This window comes from Cottoperca gobio, chromosome 13 (assembly GCF_900634415.1).
Source record: "Cottoperca gobio chromosome 13, fCotGob3.1, whole genome shotgun sequence".
NCBI lineage: Eukaryota > Metazoa > Chordata > Actinopteri > Perciformes > Bovichtidae > Cottoperca > Cottoperca gobio.
This window is the reverse complement of record NC_041367.1, coordinates 17,155,495-17,177,987: the sequence shown is the minus strand read 5'-3', so window position 1 is coordinate 17,177,987 and position 22,493 is coordinate 17,155,495. Positions and strand designations below refer to the sequence as shown.

Genomic DNA, 22,493 nt, shown 5'->3' with positions numbered 1-22,493 from the left:
GTACAGACATCACATTGTTATTCCCAGATACACTGAGCATTGATCTTCATAACAGCAAAACAGCGCTCCAGCATTGTCCGCTTTAAACAAGGAACCTGAGCTCAACACACATCTGTGCTCTGATTTGATGTATTGGTGATTTTACATTTTCAGCCATTTGTAATAATGTTAACTGTGATCTAAAATGACAACAACAGTTAGAGACCATTTACTTGAAACAGTGTTCCTTGGCTACACTACTCAGCGCACTTATGAGCAGGGAGAACAATACAGTAAAGATACCAGTATATGATACCAGTGGGATAAAACAACTGAAAAACATTTCTTTGCCATAATGTTTACAACTAAACCACAGTCAAAAGTAGACGTAGAACTGTTTTTATTTGCTAATTTTATTTGTATCAGAATCAAATTTCACATTGTAATGTTTTTTTCCTCTGTCTTTTTTTTAGTTGTAGCTACTTTAATGTTTAGTTTATGTAAACACTGAAATATAAAAGCCTGCGGGGAATAAACCAAGAAGCCATTTCAAACAGCTGTGACAACTGCATTATCAAATCAAAAACATATGTTACAAACATGTAACCAAGGCTTAATGAAGATCGAACAATACCGGACCAATTAGTTAATATCGAGGCAATTAGTGCCAATGCGTGGATTAAAACCACCTGTGCATGGATAGTACTGTATCTTAATGTGTGAACATGTATAGGCATTGTATCACTCAAGACCACATTGAAAATCAACTATGTTTACTTGAACACAACCACAAGTTTACCAGCAGAGCAGTTGTTGTAAGTCCTTTAGGCTTCTTTACCCTCCAACTACCAAACACCAAAATACTAAATGTACAAGATTGTTCATAAAGGATGAGTGAGTTCCAATGAAGGATTACAAACCCTGAGCAAAATGAGGCAGCAACCTTTTTTCTTCTGAATGTAAGTTTATGCTTAAAGGGCTTTTAACAGCAAATTACTTAAGAAATGAGGTCACAGAATGAAAGAAAACATAACATTTACTGTAACTATTGCAGAAAAACACTTTGCACATGTATTTCATGAAACAGCTGCACATGGTCTAACGTTTCAGTACTAGACCTTCATCAGGCAAATCGTTAAAAAGGTGTAACTTTTGAGGATGTAATTATTGGTCAGCAGGCAGTAGGTTGCCAACGTCACCAAGCAGGAGGTTCTGGCATCAACAGAAGCACAGTCTGAAATAGTGTAAAGAATGAATGTGCTGTTGGAGAAGGCCTCTAATGCCTTCTTGAAATAAGCTCAATTGTTACACACTTATTTCCTCAAGGCTGAGGACAACTTGACCCAATGAACATAAAACAATAATGGATCTGAAGGGAAGCCAAAATGTAAGTAATTCAAACTACACCCGAACCCTAGTATTACTCTTATTAAACTATAATAGGCTTACACGTTTGGAGAAAATATAATCCTGCCACTGAGGTTCCTCCTTGTTAAAAGAGATGCAGAGGTGGTGATTACAGGAGCGCCCCCAGTTGCCTGAATGTAGATCTGCTTGCCTTTTGGGGATCTGGTTCAAAGCAGGTGCACCTGCGCACATTCACATTCATATGAAAACTGCCTCTGCATGCTCTCTGGCAATGCTAGCAGCCGCCTTGAAACAGACTGACAGCTTGTTTTACAGCAGCTCTGATGCTGCAGGCGACTTGATGAATGAGAGAAAAAGCTAGAGAGATTTGTGTTTGACGCCACAGAGATACTTACTATCCCCCCTTGGTACTTCAGAGCAAAATGCACAAGCCTCTGACTTTCCTGTTGTTCAGATGTTTGAAATTAGGTCTCAAAAATAATCTAACTTGTGATGCATTTATTGATAAAACAGCAATGTGTTTTCTCTTTTCTTCTTGTTATTAATAACAAGAAGAAAAGAGAAAACACATTCTCCTTCTTCTTCTTGTTATTAATATTTAGAATATATAATAGTTTTGAAGTTTTACTTTTTCTTTGCGTCATGCATACAAGACAACAATAAGTAATATAAATCAGATCCAAAACGAGGTGCGTACTTTGCAAAGAAAAGCAACAAAAAAAACTAAAATACTAACTATTTCGCATAACTCATATAATCTGACTTTCAAGTCATATATATACAACTAAATTCATAAATTATTAATTGAGTACATGTAACTTACAGTAAACGAGAACACATAAAGAATTTATCTTGCCTTCTTTTCTAAGCTTTAGAAAAAAATCTTCATTTGTACAACTGTATATTTCAGGATTTTGTCGACCATTTCATAAAAAAGTATCACAAATTAGTATCACACAACTGCAGTATGTACAGAAGAAGAATTATTGTTGAATCTTCCAACCTCAATAGCAACATGAAAAATACTTTAAGGAGCAATAGCAGCTGTAACAGTCAAAGTAATAGTAGTGGTTCCACTGAAAAGTCCAATAAAAAAAAGAATCCCCTCACACATAACAAAATCAAAGAGAATCAGTGGAGTGGAACAAATGGTACGGATCAGCCCAAAGTGATGATGATATGGGTGATCTGGGTTTCATTGCATGGGGCTTTTTGTATTTAATAGACCAAGAGATTGAACAATTTGTATGCTGCGCGTGTGTGTTTGTGAGTGAAGGAGTGGAGTGAGTACATGCGTATGTATTGATTGTTTGCACTGGATGGCAGAAAGTCCAGGGAGAGGAAGAGGTGGAGGGGGGAGGATGTAGTGCAGCGGGGGATCTAAGGGGGTGAGGAGAGTAGAAGCTTCAGTGAAAAGTCTTTCTGAGGCCGTCATCAAGTAATGCCTTTGTCCTTTTTCGCCTTGTTCAGGTGCAGCAGTGGCCTTGTAAAGCTCTTTCCAGAGAAAAGTGACGCTAACGCACAAAGTGTTGACAGGAGAGCAGCAGCAGACTACAAAGAAATGCTTCCAATTATAAGTTGAGACATCTCTCAATGAAGATGGCATCGTAGGGCAAGGACAAAACAAACATGTCAAGTCCTGAAGTTGTATAAAAGTATGAATGTTTGGGCATGAAACTTAAGACAAAGGAGAGGAAAGAAAGGAAAGGTGTCACTACAACTATGGAAATCCACTTCGCACTGCCAGAGTGTGTGTCTGTTTGTGTTGACTGGGATGTTTGAGAGATGGTCCTGGAGGAGCAAACACACCCAACGAACCGAGTCAATGCTCACACTGCTCTCCCCTCACTATTCACTCTACTTTGACTTGACTTTCAAAGGCCAAGGATTCTCTCCCTCAAAGGAGATGCAGAGAAAAAAACAACAGCAGCAACAACAACAACAACAACAACAACAACAACAACAACAACACTGCAGCTGTCTATTTCAGAAAAGCAACATCTTGAAATAAAATGTCATGTTTCACAAGCTTTAGTTAACGTACAAGCTGATTGTTCTGTTTTTCTCTGCTACTTTGTAAAAAATAATGTTTTGCATGAAGGGCTTGCACTAAAGCCAGAACTGTTCCCCAATAATATTAGTAATCCACAAGTGTTCATTTTCTGACTCTGCAGGCACTAAGGAAGTGAATGCCACTGGAAAATCCTTCACAGTGAGGAGTAGCCTCCAGTTCCAGGTGGACAGACGGGATGATGGCGTTGCCTACACCTGCAGCGTGGAGCATGTGTCTTTGTCGAACCCTTACATGACAACCGAAGTCCTGGAGGTCCACTGTGAGTGCAGTCAAACACACCCTGCAAAGCTGGATTAGGTGTAAGATTAGCATTGAGAAGAAATACAAGGATTGAGATTACATTTATGTCTGCAGGTTTAGCTTTGCTCAGGATTAGTGTAGGATTAGTTTGCAGGTAAGGGATTAGTAACAAAGTAGAACAGGGATATGGGCCAGAGCTAAGAGCTGCCCAATGGGTAAAGAACTAACTACTGTGGTACTTTGAAAGTGTTAGAGTTAAAGCCTCCAGCACACACTACTGTCATCCCATTGCAATTTTTGTTTTTCCCTTCTTCGCAGATGCTCCCCATCTGGAGATCACACATTCACTGATTATTCCACAGGAGGGGCAATACTTCAAATTGGAGTGTGTGTCCATAGGCAACCCAATGTAAGTTGGCATTTATTCACAACCTTATTTTGATGGCAGTTACTTGCAGGAAAATAGGCAGAAATTGGACTTGAAATGTCACAGAATGTCCTTTTTCAGGAATATTTCTTCTATTCAGTCAGTGTTTATTTACGTTTAGGAAATCATATGCAGCGAGATGAAAATGAAATATTGTCTGTATTTTCTTTCCCAGACCTGAGCCGGTGCTGTGGTCTAAAGATGGCGGAGAGCTGCCAGACATCGAGCGTATGATTGTGGAGGGCAGAGAACTAACCATCACCACACTAAACAAAACAGACAATGGCACATACCGCTGCGAGGCCAGCAACCACCTGGGGACCAGCACTGCTGAATATGTACTGTTTGTATATGGTGGGTACAGTAATGCTTAGTCTCGTTATGGATGATCAGTTTTACTGTTGCTTCATACTCAAGGCTGCGCAGCACACTCTGTGCTAACTTAAAGAGGGTTGGTGTTCATTGCACAAATTCAAAGTCAGCAGAGACCTCGTCAGTCTGGCAATCTAACTGTCAGATATTCAGCAAGTGCATATTGTTATTTTAAAAGGCCTCTCAATTAAAAAGCATAATTACAAAGCAAGAATGACTACATTAAATTCAAAATATTTTTCAATAGAATCACGAAGCATCTCCTGGAATTACAATGTTTCTGTCAGATAATCTGCAGATCATAATGACTGCTGGAGCAATGTTTAAGCAACATTTCTTATGCCAATTTTGTATGACAGTCAAGACAGTCATTGGTGATTTATTTATGAATATCAGCAGATGTAGACTCCGGCTTCCTGCAACCATGAAAGCCAGTATAGCTAATGTACGTTTGGGAATAATAAAAAATTCCCTGAATAATGTTTATCATTACTTTGGCTATAAAGTTCTGTGCCGGTTCAGTTTAGGTGAACTTGGTTTTAATTAGATTTCAAACATTTAAAAGACCTTGCCATTGTGTTTACAAGGTTTAGCTCCTTAACTGGAAATCTTGTGCACATCTTGGTTGATCACTTTGGAAAGCGTGATGACAGTTTTAGATTTTTGGATGACTTTGTTACCTTTTGAGGAAGCGATTTGTTTCCATTCATGTTTGAAAATATGCGGAAAAAAGGCAGTACTATATTATGGTTGTGTGATCATGCAGTGTAAGTGCAGATTGATTCCATTACACGACCTCACAACAATACTGTAGTCTCGCATAGCAAGATGTATCTCCACAGAAAGGTCGGGTTGCACCCATTATCATTCTGCTATGGGGGAAAAACGCTCTGGCTTGTTTGTATTTCTTTAAACCAATCACAATCATCTTGGGCAGCGCTAACCACAGGAAGCAGCGACGGCACCCTCGCAAAACGGAACACGCAGATAGCGGAAGGGAAGGAGAATACAGGCTTTTATAGATCCTGTCAGTCAGACTGACAATAGTGTAACTGACGATAATTAATGCAGACTTGATGCACAACGAGGTGGATTACACAACTAAAGCAAGTTAAGAGAGTTGGCTACATTATCTTTATGTACTGCATAGTTATTAATGGAAACCAATGGCTGCCCTAAACGGAGACATAAATGCAAATCTATTTTAGCAACATGATAAATGGACAGCACTGCATTGCATTTCCTGCCAGGTGGTAATAAGAATGTATTACTGTTATTGTTATTTTACATCCCCGGTAGTCACTACAAAGGTAGAAACTACTCTTCCAGGGGTCAACACAAGTAAACTTTACATTTTAATGTAAAACAAATATGTAATTAAAAAATGCAAAAGGGAACAAATAAAAACAAGCAAACTATAAAACAATAAATACAATGACAAGTGCCAACATTATATCTAAATAGTCAGTTAAACATTTGATACAGTTAAAAACTAACTCCACTAAAAACAATGTATGCGCTAAAAAATAAACTTTAAATTAAAGAAAAACAAGAAGTTCTTTATTAACGATCATACAGATATTATGTAGCAAAACATCTCCTATTTGCAGATGCTGATAAGTGCTGGTGTACTGGGCCATCTGTTATTTCTAAGTGTTTTACCTGTTAAATGTGTAATGTCTGATTTAAAAATAGAGTAAAACGTGACCTCCAACAACTGGTAACAAATATGAAAGTTAATTTAGTCATTAAATATGTATAATTGTGTGGTTGAAATATATACAATTAAGGCTAATAGTATTTTAGTTCCAGCACTGATAATACAACCAAGTGATCTGTAGTGCTGCAGGTTCCCAGTTTGCAGACCATTACCTCAAGATTTCATTTGTACAAGTTGCCTTGGCACTGTGGCTAACCTAGTTTACTGTACTGTACATATTGCTACACAGGTTTAGCATTTGGACCCTTCCTATGAGGAAACAGGGAAAAATGTGTTACGGAAGCAGAGTTTAGCATCCGAGTACCGCCTGGAGGAGAGATACGTTAATCCAGAGACAGTAGAGCAGCTGAGAGAATAAAGACAGCATGGTGCTGGAAACGGATCATTAAGGCCTCTGCAGCACACACGTTTATCAAATACAGCCAAGTAAAATACAAAAACAAGGACAGAATATTTAAATTCGACATGGATTTATTTGTTCCTTTTTTTGCCAATTAGACAGTTCCACAGTTTGTTAGGGAGCGACTTATCACAGCTCAGATGCCGGACTTATTTAAGCTCACAGGCAGTTAGTGGATGCACAGCAGCTTCTTTGTTCAATTTTAAAGGCAGAGGCTTTTGGGGAGAGAAAGCCCTTCATTGGGAAAAAGCAAAGGAAAAGGAGGATGACACATTCGTCCTTTCAGCTTTTGTTATCTCAGTTTCTTCTCTCCGAATACTCATTGAGTTGTAGGCAGCTGATGTCATGCTAGTCCATATCATCCTGTCATATCTGGGAGCCATGTGCTGGGACCAAAGTTTCAATCCTCTCATTTAAATTAAAGAGAAAAATTCAAATGTTTTGAATTAACCTGGGGTTTTAGAAGGATAGGCTATGTGTATGTTGCAGGGAGCTGTTTCTCATTGTTTGACGGATTAACAGAAGATATAGGAACATTTGTAACCCTTGGCAGCCCTCTCACACTTAATACAAAGATCCGGGTTAGTGGGAAGGATGAAAAATTGAGTCGAGCAGGTAAAGGATGTGCGAGATGGGCTCATTTCCACCGATGATGACAATCATTCTTCAGAGCTACATCGAGTCTGGCTGAATACTTACCGGGTCTCTTCGGATCATCTCAGCCTCTAAGCCTAATTTGCTAATGACAGGAGAGCTGAAAAGCAATAAATGTCATTGCTCCGCCATAATTTATCACCGTGTGGAATGATGCTCCTTAGTACGCTGTATGTAATAAAGCAAGGAAACTCCTTATAGGAAAATGAGTGAGTAAGATGTTACAGAGGTGATAACAGATCGTCGTTTGGTTAAATACAGATGAAAGATGACTGCATGTTGTTGTGAAGCAGCAGCCCCGCTTCTCACCCCTCTTCCCCTCACATTGCACTCATTCATGACACATTTTTACCTCAACAAGCATGACACATGATGAGTGTTACATTCTCTGTGTGGCCCATTTACCAACCAATCATACTTGAAAATGTAATAGATGTAAGAAATATGAGTCCTTCATTTGTGACTCATCCTTTTCCCAAAGATATTGCTATGCGAATTTACTTCTTTACTTGCTTCAATTTTCCTGTATTCACTGAGGTGATTGACCAGAATTAAACCACTGCACTGGCCACATGCACTCATTGATTTGTGCTGTTTATTTATGCTGTAGGTTTTCTCATGTTGAGCCTGTTCTCTACGGAGAGGTTTGTTTTTTGCACCCCCTCTGTTCCTATTTTCATTTAGTAGACGTCATCCCCTTTCTGCCTCCATCTTCTGCTCCCCTGCCTCCCTCTCTAGTCTCTATTCTTCCAGTACACTAATGCAGACTATTCCAACATTCAGGCATAGGCAGTCCCAGCTGCGTTCGCAGGTACGCTTGCACCCTCTCCATTGCCCCGCCTCAATGCTCCATGCACTCACAAACATGACACTGAACACACAGTTGATGATTGATGAGCTAACAACTGGGCTGTGAGCTAGAAAATAGCATTGTTTTACTGGATGAATTCGATACTCGGGTCTATTTTTTCTTTTTAATTTCTGCTTTATTTTTCATACACAGCACTGTTATCTCACCAGCATTTTTATAACTGATTAGTTATTATTATTGGTAGCTGACAATATGCAGACGGTGTAGGAGTGCGTTACCACATCAGATAGTTACTGTTTGCAAACCACTTCACAAATTTCCATCTTCGCAGAAGCAGAAAATGGGAAACATGAGTGTTTATACTTGTTCTTAGGCTGAACGATTCCTACCATTACAACCAAACAATAAGAACACATACAATTACGTTTGAATGATGTTTACCAAATTCACATGCTCCATGTGTTTACTTTAGTTCATCTCTCCTAATGGGATTCTTGTTGTAGTGTTTGTGTATGATGTTAAACACATTGAGCCACAAGAGCGCTCTGCAGGTAAAACATGCTAATTGCCTGACAGTAATAGCTCTGGTGTTGTGATGGAGAAAATACAAAGGTTACTTTAAATATGGGTTGTGCTTTATTTTCATAATCAACATGAACCTTAAACTCTTTATTCATATCTTTTGAGGTCTAGCAAACATGTTGAATGTTTTTCCTTCCTCATAGAATACTTGAAAAGCTGTTTCTGTGGTAATATTTGAACCGTGTATTGTTTACATCCACATCTACTAGCTGGCTGTCTGACTCACTGCTCTGCCAGCGCAACTGTCATTCAGCGGAATAGCTTGAAACTGATGGCATAATGTGTATTACGTTGACCACATGCAAGTGCATGCATTCAAAATACAAACAAAACAGAGGTCCAATCATAGAAACAATGCTCCTGTAAGGATTTGGCTTCTGAAAGCTGTGACTTAACTTTTCCGAGCACCATTTGGTGACCTGTCCTTCATCGTCGACTGCCTGATATTTGTTGTTGAATACTCAGGTGCTTTTTAATGGCACGCTTTAGTTTTGGTTTTATTTGCCCAGGTTTTGAGATATTTGTCTCTAAGATCTATGCTTCCACCCTGAAACGATGGTGGTGAATGGAAGTTCATGTGTAATGCTCAAAGCATTAAAAAACATTCACGTAAAAATGTTTTTTAAATAGAAAGATATTTATTTGTAATGTCGTTGAACTGACGCGTTAAGGATATACATAGCCAATTACATGGCAACAAAATCTCAGCTTTTCCTTGTCGATGTATCTTGTAGCTGGTCTCCCGGGGACAGTTTCCAGTGACTCCAGTCAGGCATGCATTTGGCTGTGACGGCGAGCTTCTCTTTCCGTCACTTGTGCACGCTGTCAAAGTAAAGACTCAGAAAAACAGACCATGCTAATTTCTCATGTTTCCTACGAACTTTGTGGTCACCTTTTTTATCACCGTGTTGTCCCCCTCGTCTTCCCTTACTGCTGTCACTGTCTGCAACCATGGCAACAGCCAAAGACTTTCCAGGGCCTACAACAGGTAAATATCCCACTAGACGATCATTGCAAGCCAGATTTACAGTGTGTGATGCTGGAACTGGATCTGGGTCAGGACACATCACAGCCTCCACACAGCATGAGCCAAACCATCACCATGCATGGATGCTCACTCTGCTGACGCCAGCCGCTTTCTCTCCAGCCATGTCACAGGCTGCATAAGTTATCACACAATATGTTTCTGGTTTGCTTTGTCTTTGCACAATGAAATAGACGGCTTTATCTGAGTGGAGCTGGGCTGCAGATTGTATCCATGCCAGTGTGTAAATATTACATTTCAGATCCTGTGATTGCATGTAAATTGAAGGGAAAGTCCAAAACTCTTTGGGAGAACTCTATATCATTCACTTTTCTGATCACATAACAAATATTTCTGTTTATCATATTTACATTCATAATTTTATCTATTTGCATAGCTTGTGGTTGCAATTTAGTTTGATTTGGTATTTATTTGTAAGATATATTTACGTTGTTTACGGAATATATACAGTATATGTTTAAAAGGTTTTAAAATATATATTTTTAAATACTTAGGGTTGTGTATTTGCAGACAGGATGCATTTCATGTTGTCTTAATGTACCTAAAGACCAGATCAGACAAAACATGGTAAATTGAGTCGTTGATGTCCCTGTGTGCTGCTGAGATGATTGTAGTTTTGCTTTTGTTACAGTGTGTGTAGTTTCTTAAGTGACATCTTAGTGTTTCAAGAAAGTTCAAATGTTTTGCAACCATTTAGATTTGAACTGTTGCACCTCTGTAGTTTGTTCCAGGATTGACATACATTGCATTACATTATATTACAGTTAATTTAGCTGACGCTTTTGTCCAAAGCGACGTATAATCATAGGAATAATCAGTGTACTTTCATCTGAGTTAATGCTCAAAAATCAGGTTGGAGTATAAATACTCATTTTGTCACACTTTAAGGGGAAAGCGTGAGTATTAAGATGTGTTGAGATGATGTTCAGCTGCATTGCAGCAGAAGCAGTTCAGCTTGTCTCATTTGTGTGAGCAGCGTGCACCAGCAGAGTGTGATATGAAAATTGCTTATGCCCCTTGTTGACAGTAGAGTCACCCGTACAGATCATTATATCCATCGACATTCAACCAAATATGAGTTAATTCAACTGTTGTACCAAAACAGTTATTGCTTCAGAGTCTGAAGTGCCTGCTTGTGAGTCCCTGATGAAACAACCGTGGTGGTTCTATCCTGCATGGAGTTAAACAAACTGCATGTTTCACTATGCCATCTCTTTTTATTTTTAACGTCCCACACTGGGTTGCTGAAAATAAGGGTTGCATTCCGTTAACAAAGGGAGTATAACGAGGTTTGTAGGGAACATCCCCGCCGTCATTTTCCAGGGTCACTTTGCAAAACTGAGCACAAGCCATAGCCATTCATCAGCTTGAGATAATGAGAGCACACAAGGTGCACAGAAGAGACAAGTCCACTTACAGTTTATTACAGGACTGGAATGCTCCTCCCTGGGAAACCTTCAGCTCGCTCTCTGCCCGGAGGACGCCTCATGTTAACTAACACTTATTTAAAAAACCTGATCCTCCGCATCAGAATGTGGCATTGGGTAACAGGAACACAAAGATTGTGTGTAGAGGCTTTGGCCCAAAAAAAAAACCTAAAACTTCAGTTTTCTTCCGGCATGTTGTTGCTAATGCAACACTTTTAGAATTGTGCAGAGATTTGTGGTATTTCCTATGATTACTTTTTATACCTGAATCCAAGCAATTCAAAGCATTGATGTCAGGTTGCTCTAAATTTGACAGAAGCTCATTTGGGACTCTTTGTTTGTGTGTGTTTAAGTGTTAAAGCCACATCTGGATTTCCTCATGATACTTGCAGGAGTAAAATGTTTTCATTGCTTTTTAAATAAATGTCTACACCTGCATTAGACAGCAGCTAAACATCTTGCAGGTGTTAATGTTGTCTCTTGACTTTTCTCTCTGTCTCTGTCTTGTGTCAGATCCTAATGCTTTAGGACAACATGGACCTGACCACGCTTTAATCGGCGGCGTTGTTGCAGTCGTGGTATTCATCACCTTGTGTCTGATAATAGTTCTTGGACGATATCTGGCCAGACATAAAGGTAAAAGAAGTCACTTGAGCTCCCTTGATGAAGAATTTTCTTGCTTGGAGCAATCAGACCTATATGTGTAGTGCTTTTCAGCGTGTAGATAACTTTCTGTATGTCTACAGGGACGTATCTAACACATGAGGCCAAAGGAGCAGAGGATGCCCCCGACGCAGACACAGCCATCATCAATGCAGAGGGGAACCATGTGCATGCAGAGGAAAAGAAAGAGTACTTCATTTAGACTTCTGTCACTCTTTTCACGACAAATTCTGATCGCAGACATGCAATTTTATGCTGGCTCAGCGTCACTACATGATCTGTTTTACTTTATTATTATTATTCTGTCATCTCCAGAAAGCTCATGCTTGGATTACGCTTGTTTTCAAAGCATTTGCTGACAATATAGCCTTCTCCTTTTGTAATCAACGTAAACCATGTGCGATTGGATTATTTCCATTTCAGTTTTACGGTGCCTAAATGCTGTATATTCTTCTGCATTTCTTTCATCCCTTGCATTAACTTTTTTTCTCTACTCTCTCTTTCTTTACTTACTCTACCTGTTAGATAACTTTTTGCAGATCTTTTGAAGTTTGGAATCAACAAGAAATGCGTTTTAGCTAAAGTTCAAGTCAAATGCTTTGCTTTAAGAGCAGGACCGGTTAAACACATCAATGTATCAAACATTAACAGGATTAAACTGCTTTTGGATGTTGCCTGAAGCTTACACAACCACAGCCAAACATAAAACCCACCAGATACTTTGACAAAACATAGAAGCACAATCTATGTGATTGTCTCTAGATGAAATCAACTCCCTCTTAGCACTGTCTGTATATTTCTGCATTGATTTACTTTCAGCTATTGCTCATGCTGTTGCTTTGTACCAACAGAGAACAAGTTAGAAAATTAAAGCACAAAGTCTGAGGACTAACAAGGAGGGAAAACACATCAACTGTTGTCTCAGGATTCAATATGAGTCGAGATGGAGAGATGGTGTCAGACAGGTGATGAAGATTTCAGTACACTTGCAGTTATCGTCATGGATGAGGAACTTTAATTTTGGTTGGCGATTTAATGTAAGATCCAAACTGAATGAGTGGAACCTTGTGGGGGTTCATTATTTATGTTGAATTTTATTGAACAACTATGCTCAATGTGTGGATATTGCTGTAAAATACTTTGCTAACGTGAATATTGGTGAATCTTGGGATCCCTGACATTACAATTTGTATATTAGCTTATAAAGTATTTAAAGTATTCCACAAGTCTTCTTTGTTCTCCCATTTATCTAACAAAAAGGTTGTTTTGCCAGATGGCATGTAAATAATGTGTAAGTATTCAAATTTAGTAAAAGATAATACAATGGTTATAGCTATTAATTTCAGGTCTTATCAGTCCCCATCACTTTGATGAGATTCTTTTCATATTTTTGAAGATTTTTTCAAACAGGGATTCTAATGAACTGCTTAAAATGTAAAAAAAAAAGAAAAGAAAATAATACTGTATATGTATTTATTATTATGATTGATTGACATTTATTATACTATATTGATTGATATTATTGCTGTTCTTACTAAAGTAGTTGTCTGACATTAACTTTTCCATTTTTTAATTCTGTAACTTATCATAAAGAAAAACAATACAAGGATCACCGTTATGGCCTTTGAGTTTGCTGCAAACAGTACTAATGACATGTTGAGGCATTGGTGAATCAGACATGCCCTCACTGTATATTGTCACTGTATCAAAGACATTGAACCACATTGCCAATGCTCATACATGTTATTTTGTTAGTTCAGTATAATGCTATAAATAAGTCATTTTGTACAAAGTTTTAATCGCTGTAATTAATTTGCTTTTTATGCGGGATGTGTGAGGTTTGCTTTTTTTCTCAGCATTGAATATTCATTTTTCAACTATGCCACTGTAAAAAAAGAAAAAAGAGAGACAAAGTGCGGATTAAAATATGAACAACTTGAAAACTGCCATTTTGTTGTGACTAAGTTTGTACTTTGAAATGCAGTCAAGAGTAATGCTTTTTGCTGGTGAATTACAGCGCTATTACCCACAGTCACAATATGAGTCTGCATCTCCACAGTCATATAAAAGGGAGCATATATTGATGGACAGCCCTATGACCAAAAGCTGCTCTGTAATTGTTATTCCATGCAACTGTTGAGTATTACACAGCCTTTAGTATTAATAATATATGCAAAGTGTTGAAGGATTAAAAAACCATGAAGCTCCTCAGGAAGATTGCCCGAGGCTCTCAGCTCGTGATTTGAGCATTAATACAGGGTGACAAAAGAAAGACTTGAGTCTTCCCGAGTTCCTCCCCGTCTCAATGGAGACGAGTTCGATATGCTTAAAGTGGCTTCATGAAACTACCCGTAGATATCACATAGCAGGCTGCTGTTGCCCTTGTTTTAACAAGTATGATGGGAAACCACTTTGTGATTTCACATTATGATCAAGGATGTTAGGATGCAGCTGATTGCTTTAATTGGAGGTGAAATGATAACACTTAAGATGAAACTTTAGTGATCCCTTTGGGGACATTTTAAATCAGATCATTGTAGTAGTAATAGCATGAAAAACAGGAAAAGAAAGACGAATGGAATAATTGTACTAACAAAATAAGAAGACAACATGTAGAAAAAAGAATGAAGCCGTAAAATAGACTGGATACAATTGTGAAGTTCAAATATATGAAAATGTTGCCTTTGTAAATGGTAATATGGAAGAGGAGTATGGATCACAAATAGATTGGTACAGGTATTGCTATAATTCATGTCTTAATTAATGTAAATAAGGATTACTGCAGGATCTGCAGAAATATTTGCTACAGTTGAGGATTAGTATGCAAAATAAGTCCATACAAAATCAAATAGAAGTGTGCTTTTGAAAATACCGTGAATATATGAGGGACATATGGGGAGATTCAAAACGTATTCCAACAACATGGTGGTCAAATGTGTGTCATATCCACAGGGCGATATGTATGAACATGAAGTGTAACGGTCTGGAGATAAGCATTATAAAAACTACACATTTGACTAAAGCAAATGTTGATTATATCTTACATTTATTAGTAATCTGGATACTACACGTATAGTAAACCCTACCAATTTAAAATTAAAAAGAAAGACCCTTTTATGATCCATTATCACTGCTTCAGTGACACAGATTAACTTTTAGAAAAGTGAGGATGAATATAATAGCCTTGTGCAGCTTACTGAGCTCATATTAAATATCTCGACATCCTTAAAGGGAGATCTCGTTCCAGCACACGGCCATTATGATCCTCCATTCTTCAGCTCCCATTGACCTTGAGCATAATGTTGCTTCCCAGACTAATGTTGCTATTATCAACACACTGTCCGGCCAGCCATCTGCCTGCTTCGCTCCCCCTCCCCTCTCACAGAGACGGTTCCCAATGCTCACTTCATAATCATTACCACCAAAATCCCAGCCAGCTCAAATAAACATCAGCTCCCACTATTACGCTTCTTCGCGTTATTAAAAGCTCAGTGCTTTGTTAAGCTATGTAAATTGAGATAGACTGTCTTGAATAATGCCTGGCAGAAAATAATGCTAGAAATCCATCATAATTTAGTAATTGGATATAGAGTGGGGGAAACATGCATGTGCAATCATAAATAGTGAGTAGTAAAATGGATTTTGTCTTTACCCTTGAAATGTGAGAACCATACCCTGGGCAATGTAACAATCACAGCATGACCTCTGAGGAGGCCTTGTAAGTCTTACTAAACTGAAGAAACTGATCCCCACTGTACCCTGTAGGCAGGGTCCATATCAGTCCTCCAGCTCACAATAAGCTCTTATCATAGCAGAACAGAAATCTCTGACTAAATCCTTCAGGGACGACTTGATATCTTTAAAAAAGAAAAAACAGTAGTACACTTAAACATATTAGGTCTAATGCACAATTCTGATTTAGCAATGTTGAACATTAATTCTTGATCTAATAGTCCTTGTACTTGCATTTCCAGTCCTGTACAATTAAATATTAGGGCTGTGGTACTTCAAGAGCATTTGCCTTTTTCTAGTCTCAACAACAAGACTTGGACCAGACTGTTTTCTGTTTCATCTGTTTCATCCCACAGTTCTGCTGTAGATTAGGGACAACTGGAGGAGCCAGAGCAAGACCCTCCAACCCTGACATACTGTAAATAGTGGTCCTTCTTTTGGATTAACTGCACAACATTTTATGCAGAAATAACAGTAATTCCACTTGTTTTCACTATTCAAGCATATAAATCGCTTTATGTAATTCACTGGGTGATTTGCTCAGGAACTGAAAGGATAAAAGGATTTCAAAGATGGATTTATTTGCAAGGCAAATGCAGTATGCTCATCAGAAGTGATGAAGAAATGTTTGTCCTCTGGATCATGCTTTTAATTCCAGATTGAATAGGTATCAGTGACACTGTGAAGTAACCCAATGAATCATCCAAACCTTGAGTCAGTACTGTATTTACCGGTAACAATAATCATTACATTCCCAACTGGAAAAGAATCTATCCAACTATGTACTATTTATTTTTATTATTTTGTGTCATCTTTCATATTGCACAAATATTTTGGAAGAGTTTACTTGTAGTCATTGTTCTGCACCCAAAGATGAGGTGCAAAGAGCAGACAGTGGAAGATGAAATTCACAATTTTTCAATATCCTTCTTTTCATTTTCAGAGCTTTGTGTTGGGAGTCTGTTATCGTACCCCGGGTAGCCTGGGGTAGCATTGTTTGTGTAAATAGTTTTGTGTTTGATTGACAGCGGTAGAATAAAAATGGCATGTTTACACCATGGTGCTACCTTTGAAAATAGTCATTGCAGAATAAATCTCAAGATGATGCTACAGGTACACTCGGTGAGCATCATGGAGTTGGAAAAATAGCCACAGCTTGATTAGTTTTAATGTTTTCTTACTTTTATTGATGTTCAAACAGCACATTTCATGTAAAGCTAATTAAGGTGGAGTGCAGCTGAGCGTTCTGTAGACCCTTGTGACTTAAAGCTGCAACTTTTACGCATCATTTGTATTACTGCTGAATCAGAGGGCTGTAGGATATTATCTTGAGATGTGTTTTGCCTAATCATATTTGATGAGATTAAACAGATCACTCACATTTCCACTTGTGACAGGGCCGAGTGGAAGTGAGAAGGAGTCAAATGATCTGGAACAAAGAACATGAGCTTGTGCATCCCTCTGGATGCATCACCATGCCATTAGTCGAGATGAATGTGTACAGTCAGATACAATTCCCTTGTTTGCTGCATGAGGGCTTCCACTTTGTGAGGCTCCGCTGTTCGAATCAGGCCACATGCAGGCCTCTGGATTGATGACTGAAACAGGGCTACCCACTGTATTTTAAACTCATTCATCCACACTGACTCACATTCTCTGTGGTGCATCTTTAAATAGCCTGCCCTGGGATTGTCTGTCTGCCATTTGATTTATTCTATATTGTATTTTTAGATCTAATTAAAACGAACTTTTCTGTATTGTTTGGCTGAATTTTGAATCTTGCAGGCCCAGGAGAATACATAAAGGAGAGTCTTATCTTGGGTAGTCTTTTCGGGGGGAAAGCTAGTACCTGTGGCATAAGGTGTGCAATAAATAGAGTGCCATCTGTTAGGATTTGAGCACTTGAGATTCTTCCAAGGAACTCACCAGAGACTTAATTAAAGTTGGAATATTAGTGAGTGGGAGACTGAAGTTCCTCCAATAAAATGACAGCTATAGGAAATCTTAGCATTAGTTTGATAACAGAGATTTTTTCTAGAAAGGGAAAAGACAGTGCTGCACCCTAGAGATTATCGTGATATATAATTCCCATGCTTTTTACCACTGATGTTTCCATAGTTGTTCAAACTATTAAAGTTATAACAATATATATTTTTTTATCCGTTTCTATTTATCCTAGCAGAGTTTGTCATTTCCAGCTTTGTTCACACAGGAAATATCATGTTGAAAGTGAAATAGATGTTCTTGTGGCTAAATGGATAATTTGCCAGTAAATGAATGTCAGTACATGTTTGGGAAAGATAATGTTCCACAAGATCATTGTCATCTTTTACCAAAAGAAACAATGCCTAGGTTTTGTTGTATGTACTTTTGAAAAACATTAATTGTCAAAAAAAAATATTGCTGTTGTTGGAAGAGTGTATGTCATTCATTATTGATGTCCTTCTGATTGAAAATGATGGTGAAGTTTATATGAATTTGTCTGTGCAACAAAATCTAATAACTGGACAATGTCCTAACACCATTTGTTTTATGGACAGGACAAGAGTTAATAGGATTTAAGGATTAAAAAATAAATCATTTACAACTACATTGTTAATGAACATAACATATTATTTCTCCTGTGTATTCTATTATAGGTATTTCATTTTCAAATAACAAACACTCTCCAATGCAAAGAGAATAATTATGTGTAAACAGTGTATTGAAAAGGTTCGGACAAACGGCTGTGCCTGCAGGATGCCAGCTGTCTGGATGTGGGTGGACATCAGGCGTTGGCATCAGCCTCATTATCATCAAGGTCCCTCTCTCCCTCCTCTAGATTTCTTCTTTTTTTCAATATTTATAGTAATGACATAGGACGACATCAGGTTTAATTACCCCTGGTTTAAAATAGTGTCAGTAACACAACATATGCTTTGTCTCAATGCACGGCTGTCTGTTGTTTGCAGTGTACATTTCTGAATGTCTATCTCATTAATTTTAGATCAAATATTTGAGGTTCATCATTAACCAAGTTGGATGAACTATGGTGTTTAAGGCATCACACTTGCCACACAGTGAACCTGGCTCCTCCTGTATCATCCCAGTGGAAAGTAAAAGGACCACAGGGTACAGGTGGATCAGGAAAGACATTTACTAAATGAAAAAACAAAAAGGCCACTTCAGCAGCAACACAATGCATGATGGCTTAACTAATTAGGCAGTCTTTGCATGATGTTAATGGGAGCCTGCACTGATTCACAGTTACTGTCTGCCGACATTTCTATTCATTATTTTGTATCTTTAAAAGCAAAACAACACCAACTATGTTGACATGGTTTATTCTTGCTTTAACTTTGTAAGTGTGCTCTGGGTCATGATGGTGTAAGTGTGGTGATCCTGGCTGTGTGTGTTCATCACCATAGATCATCATACATGTCACTTATTTATAGAAACACCTGTACACATACAAAAGTATTTACGATCGTTACAATTTACTGTACTCGCTCACACACACGCACGCACGTCCGTTAGTTCGTGTCATGGAAAGAGGACGTTAACGTTCTACGAGGTGACGTAAAAGCTGCAGGTCTTCCGAATTGTCTTTTGCGCTTTGACTTGACTCGAGTTAACTTGTGAAACCTGGAAAGTTGAAATATTGGATATCTGATCGCCTTGAAAACAACTTTTGGATAACTGAGCTGAAGAAAAACCTTTGGAGTAAATCTACAGCAAACCTTTCTCGTTGAAAACATGGATTCTGCTGGATCCCCTGTGGAGGAGCGCCAGCTGACCCGGGTCGCTCGGTGGTTCCTTGCTTTTATAGGTAAGACATATTTTAATTTCATGATACATTTATTTATTAATGTTCCTTAATTGCCTAAAAGTGAATTTCAGTAAGAAATGTGCATTTAATTATGTTAAATTGTTGAATATTAAGATTAAGAGTTAATAGAATGTTGGTTGGCCTGAAGGAAAAAACTGATTTTGGTGACACTAGACGTTTTTTCGGTCTAAAACAATAATTATGTGATAAGAATGTAATATTTTTCGCGGGACAGCTGTGGAATGTGTTAACAATGGCGTAGGGATTTGAAAACACCGTTATTTTTGTTTGAGGGTCTCAAATTTTGAAATTTGGCGTCGAAAATTGAGGAAAAACGATGGCGACTGGACCATTATTTGAAAAATGCCAAAATACTTGTTATTTTTGTGCACCATGGATATAATCGAACGTTTTAGCAAACGTCGCGACGTCAGAACGTGCAGGTGTAAACAGACCAGGGCACGTTCCTCTGTGGGGACAGTTGAGGTTGCTGCTTAAAATGTATCCGGAGATGTTGTTAACTTTTAACACGTTGAAGCGTGCGTAATTGCGGACTCAGGTCTGTGCACTTAAATCTTTGTGTCTGTATCTAACTGAGCAGAGACAGAATGTCACTTTTAGTCCAATTTGATTAACTAGGCCTTTAGACCCCCTGTTTAAGTCTATTGGAAGTGCAGAATGTGACTTTTATATTAAAAATGTGTTCCTCAGGTGGATCTGTGTGGCCTCCCGACGACCCGTCCTGCCTGACTACGAGGACGCTGTGGATGGGCTTCAGGAGGCTCAGCCTCATGAAGGTAATGGAGACAGTGAGCAGGGCCTCCCAAACTATGGGATGGATGGGCAACAACATGGTCCTGCTGCTCCTTCTCCTGTTTACTACCCTGTTCCCCATGCTGCTCCTTCTGTTTACGCTGACGTTTACTCTGACGCTTACTTTGACGTTTACGCCAACGCTTACGCTGACCCTCATGCTCAGACTTACACAAATGCTCAAGGTGACGTTTACGCTGACCATCAGGCTTACACTGACGCTTACGCCGACGCTTACGCTGACCCTCATGCTCAGACTTACACAAATGCTCAAGGTGACGTTTACGCTGACCATCAGGCTTACACTGACGCTTACGCCGACGCTTACGCCGACGCTTACGCCAACGCTTACGCTGACCCTAATGCTAATGATGACCCTCGTGCTCACGCTTACGCTTATGCTCACGCTAACGCTTACGCTCATGCTCAAGCTGACCCTCAGGCTGACCCTCAGGCTTACATTGACACTTACGCTGATAATTACGCTGACGCTTACGCTGACGCTCGCGCTTACGCTGACGCTCGCGCTTACGCTCATATTACGCTCATGATTATGCTCACGCTCACGCTGAGGTTTACGCTTACGCCCGCGCTGATGCTCACTCTCATTCTTACGCTGACCCTCATGCTAACAATGACCCTCATGCTCACGCTATCGCTTATGCTCGTGCACACGCTCATGCTCATGCTCAGGATGACCCTCAGGCTGACCCTCAGGCTTATGCTGACGCTTACGTTGAAGCTTACGCTGATGCTCGCGCTAACGATTACGCTCATGCTCAAGCTGACCCTGAGGCTGACCCTCATGCTTACGCTGATGCTTACGCTCATGCTGACGCTTACGCTCGTGCTCACGCTGACCCTCATGCTATTGATGATGATATTGCTGCTGCTGTTGAGGAAATGGTTTGCGGGTACAGGTATGGGCACCAGGAAGACAGATTAGAACGGGACTCGGACTCTGAGGTCGATGTCGTGGGACTTGAAGACGAGGACCACGAGGTTGAGGACATCCCTGTTCTGGATGTTGATGACATCAGGCCATTCCCCCTAGAAGATTGTTCTGAAGACTCCAGAGATGCAGAGGTTCCTGGATCCCCCTCAACTTCTGGCCAAGGCTCCTCCACAAGAAGACGCAGGGAAGACAGCGAGGAGGAGGAGGCTGCTGCGAAGAGGCGGAGGCGGTTCTGAGGACAGCGAGGAGGATTGACTCTACAATGGATGGGCTGATAATCCTCCTGGAAACATCAGAGCAATCACTTTGTCCATATCTGCCCTTCATCACTTCTAAATCACAGCAGGACCAGTGATTCTCATGGTAGCCTTTGCGTCTTGCAGGGCGGGTCCAGGGAGCATCTTGCACTGATTGGATTGACCATTTTCAACATGGAGGAGCTTGCCGTTGCATCTGGCTGGGCAAGCAAGCCCCAGGAAGCGTCTTGCACCGGGACTTTTTTAGTAGCATCTCCTCATTTGTTGCACCGTGGATCGATCTTTCTTTCTTTCTTTCTTTCTTTCTTTCTTTCTTTCTTTCTTTCTTTCTTTCTTTCTTTAATCCTGAGGATTTGTTTTGCCCCAGGTAGCCCTTGCGTCTGGCAGGGCTGTCGACCCACCGTACAGGAAGCCTTTGCGTCTGGCAGGGCGAGGAACCTTCAGCTTGGTCGTGTGTTCAAATGAACACAATATTCCTTCTCGCAGCACCAGTGGCTCCTGCTGGTTGGTCTGCAATTTGCACAGCGGGAGTTAGCTTGAATCACCAGTGAAGCTGGCAGCACTGTGTGTCATTGAAGGCTGTCTGCAGTCCTCTCTAGGTCAACACTAAAGATATCACTGAAAACCACTGATAAAAGAAGAAGCAGGAGAAAAGCTACACAATCAAAGAGAAGACATGGCACTTTATTTTCATACCACCTTCACTTGCCAATTGACAGGTAATGTACTGGACCCCTATAAAAACATCAAAGCAAAACGTATTTCAGCCACTACTTATCTGCGTTCTCTTCAAAGCCACCAGACTTCATTCACAACAGTCACTTCACCTTGCAAAACACAGGAGCTGCTAGTCTACCGCTGCCTCCATCTGTTAGTTCATGTTATTGTGTAAACAAAAGGTCTGACCGATCCCTTTAATATGGCCAAAAAAGGTATGTTAACTATAAAATAAATATATTTCAATAAGAATATTTGTCTTACTTTACTCTTATCTTCCTCCAGCACCTGAGCTCCTGACTAACGGAGGGTAAATATCTGGAAATCCTGGACTCCCTGAGATGTCAACCAAACCACACAAAGCCAGCATCGCAGCCGTCCACGGAGCACACTGAGCAGCCTAACCTCTCACCGGTAATGATGATCAATGTATTCAATAAAACACCCTA

At 39.6% G+C, this 22,493-nt stretch overlaps 1 protein-coding gene across 5 annotated transcripts in view; it reads left to right on the top strand.

Moving 5' to 3' along the window:
• cadm2b (cell adhesion molecule 2b) overlaps positions 1–13,709 on the top strand; it is a 129,899-nt gene extending 116,190 nt beyond the window's left edge. For 3 of the 5 annotated variants that reach the window (XM_029446993.1, XM_029446994.1, XM_029446991.1), the window contains 6 exons: positions 3,522–3,680; positions 3,980–4,070; positions 4,264–4,442; positions 9,589–9,615; positions 11,613–11,735; positions 11,846–13,709. In XM_029446993.1, coding sequence (XP_029302853.1) covers positions 3,522–3,680; positions 3,980–4,070; positions 4,264–4,442; positions 9,589–9,615; positions 11,613–11,735; positions 11,846–11,964 — 698 coding nt within the window. In that variant the 3' untranslated portion in view covers positions 11,965–13,709. The remainder of the gene's footprint in view (positions 1–3,521; positions 3,681–3,979; positions 4,071–4,263; positions 4,443–9,588; positions 9,616–11,612; positions 11,736–11,845) is intronic. The other 2 variants (XM_029446995.1, XM_029446992.1) reach the window with 1 other exon arrangement.
• Positions 13,710–22,493: the final 8,784 nt, after the last annotated feature.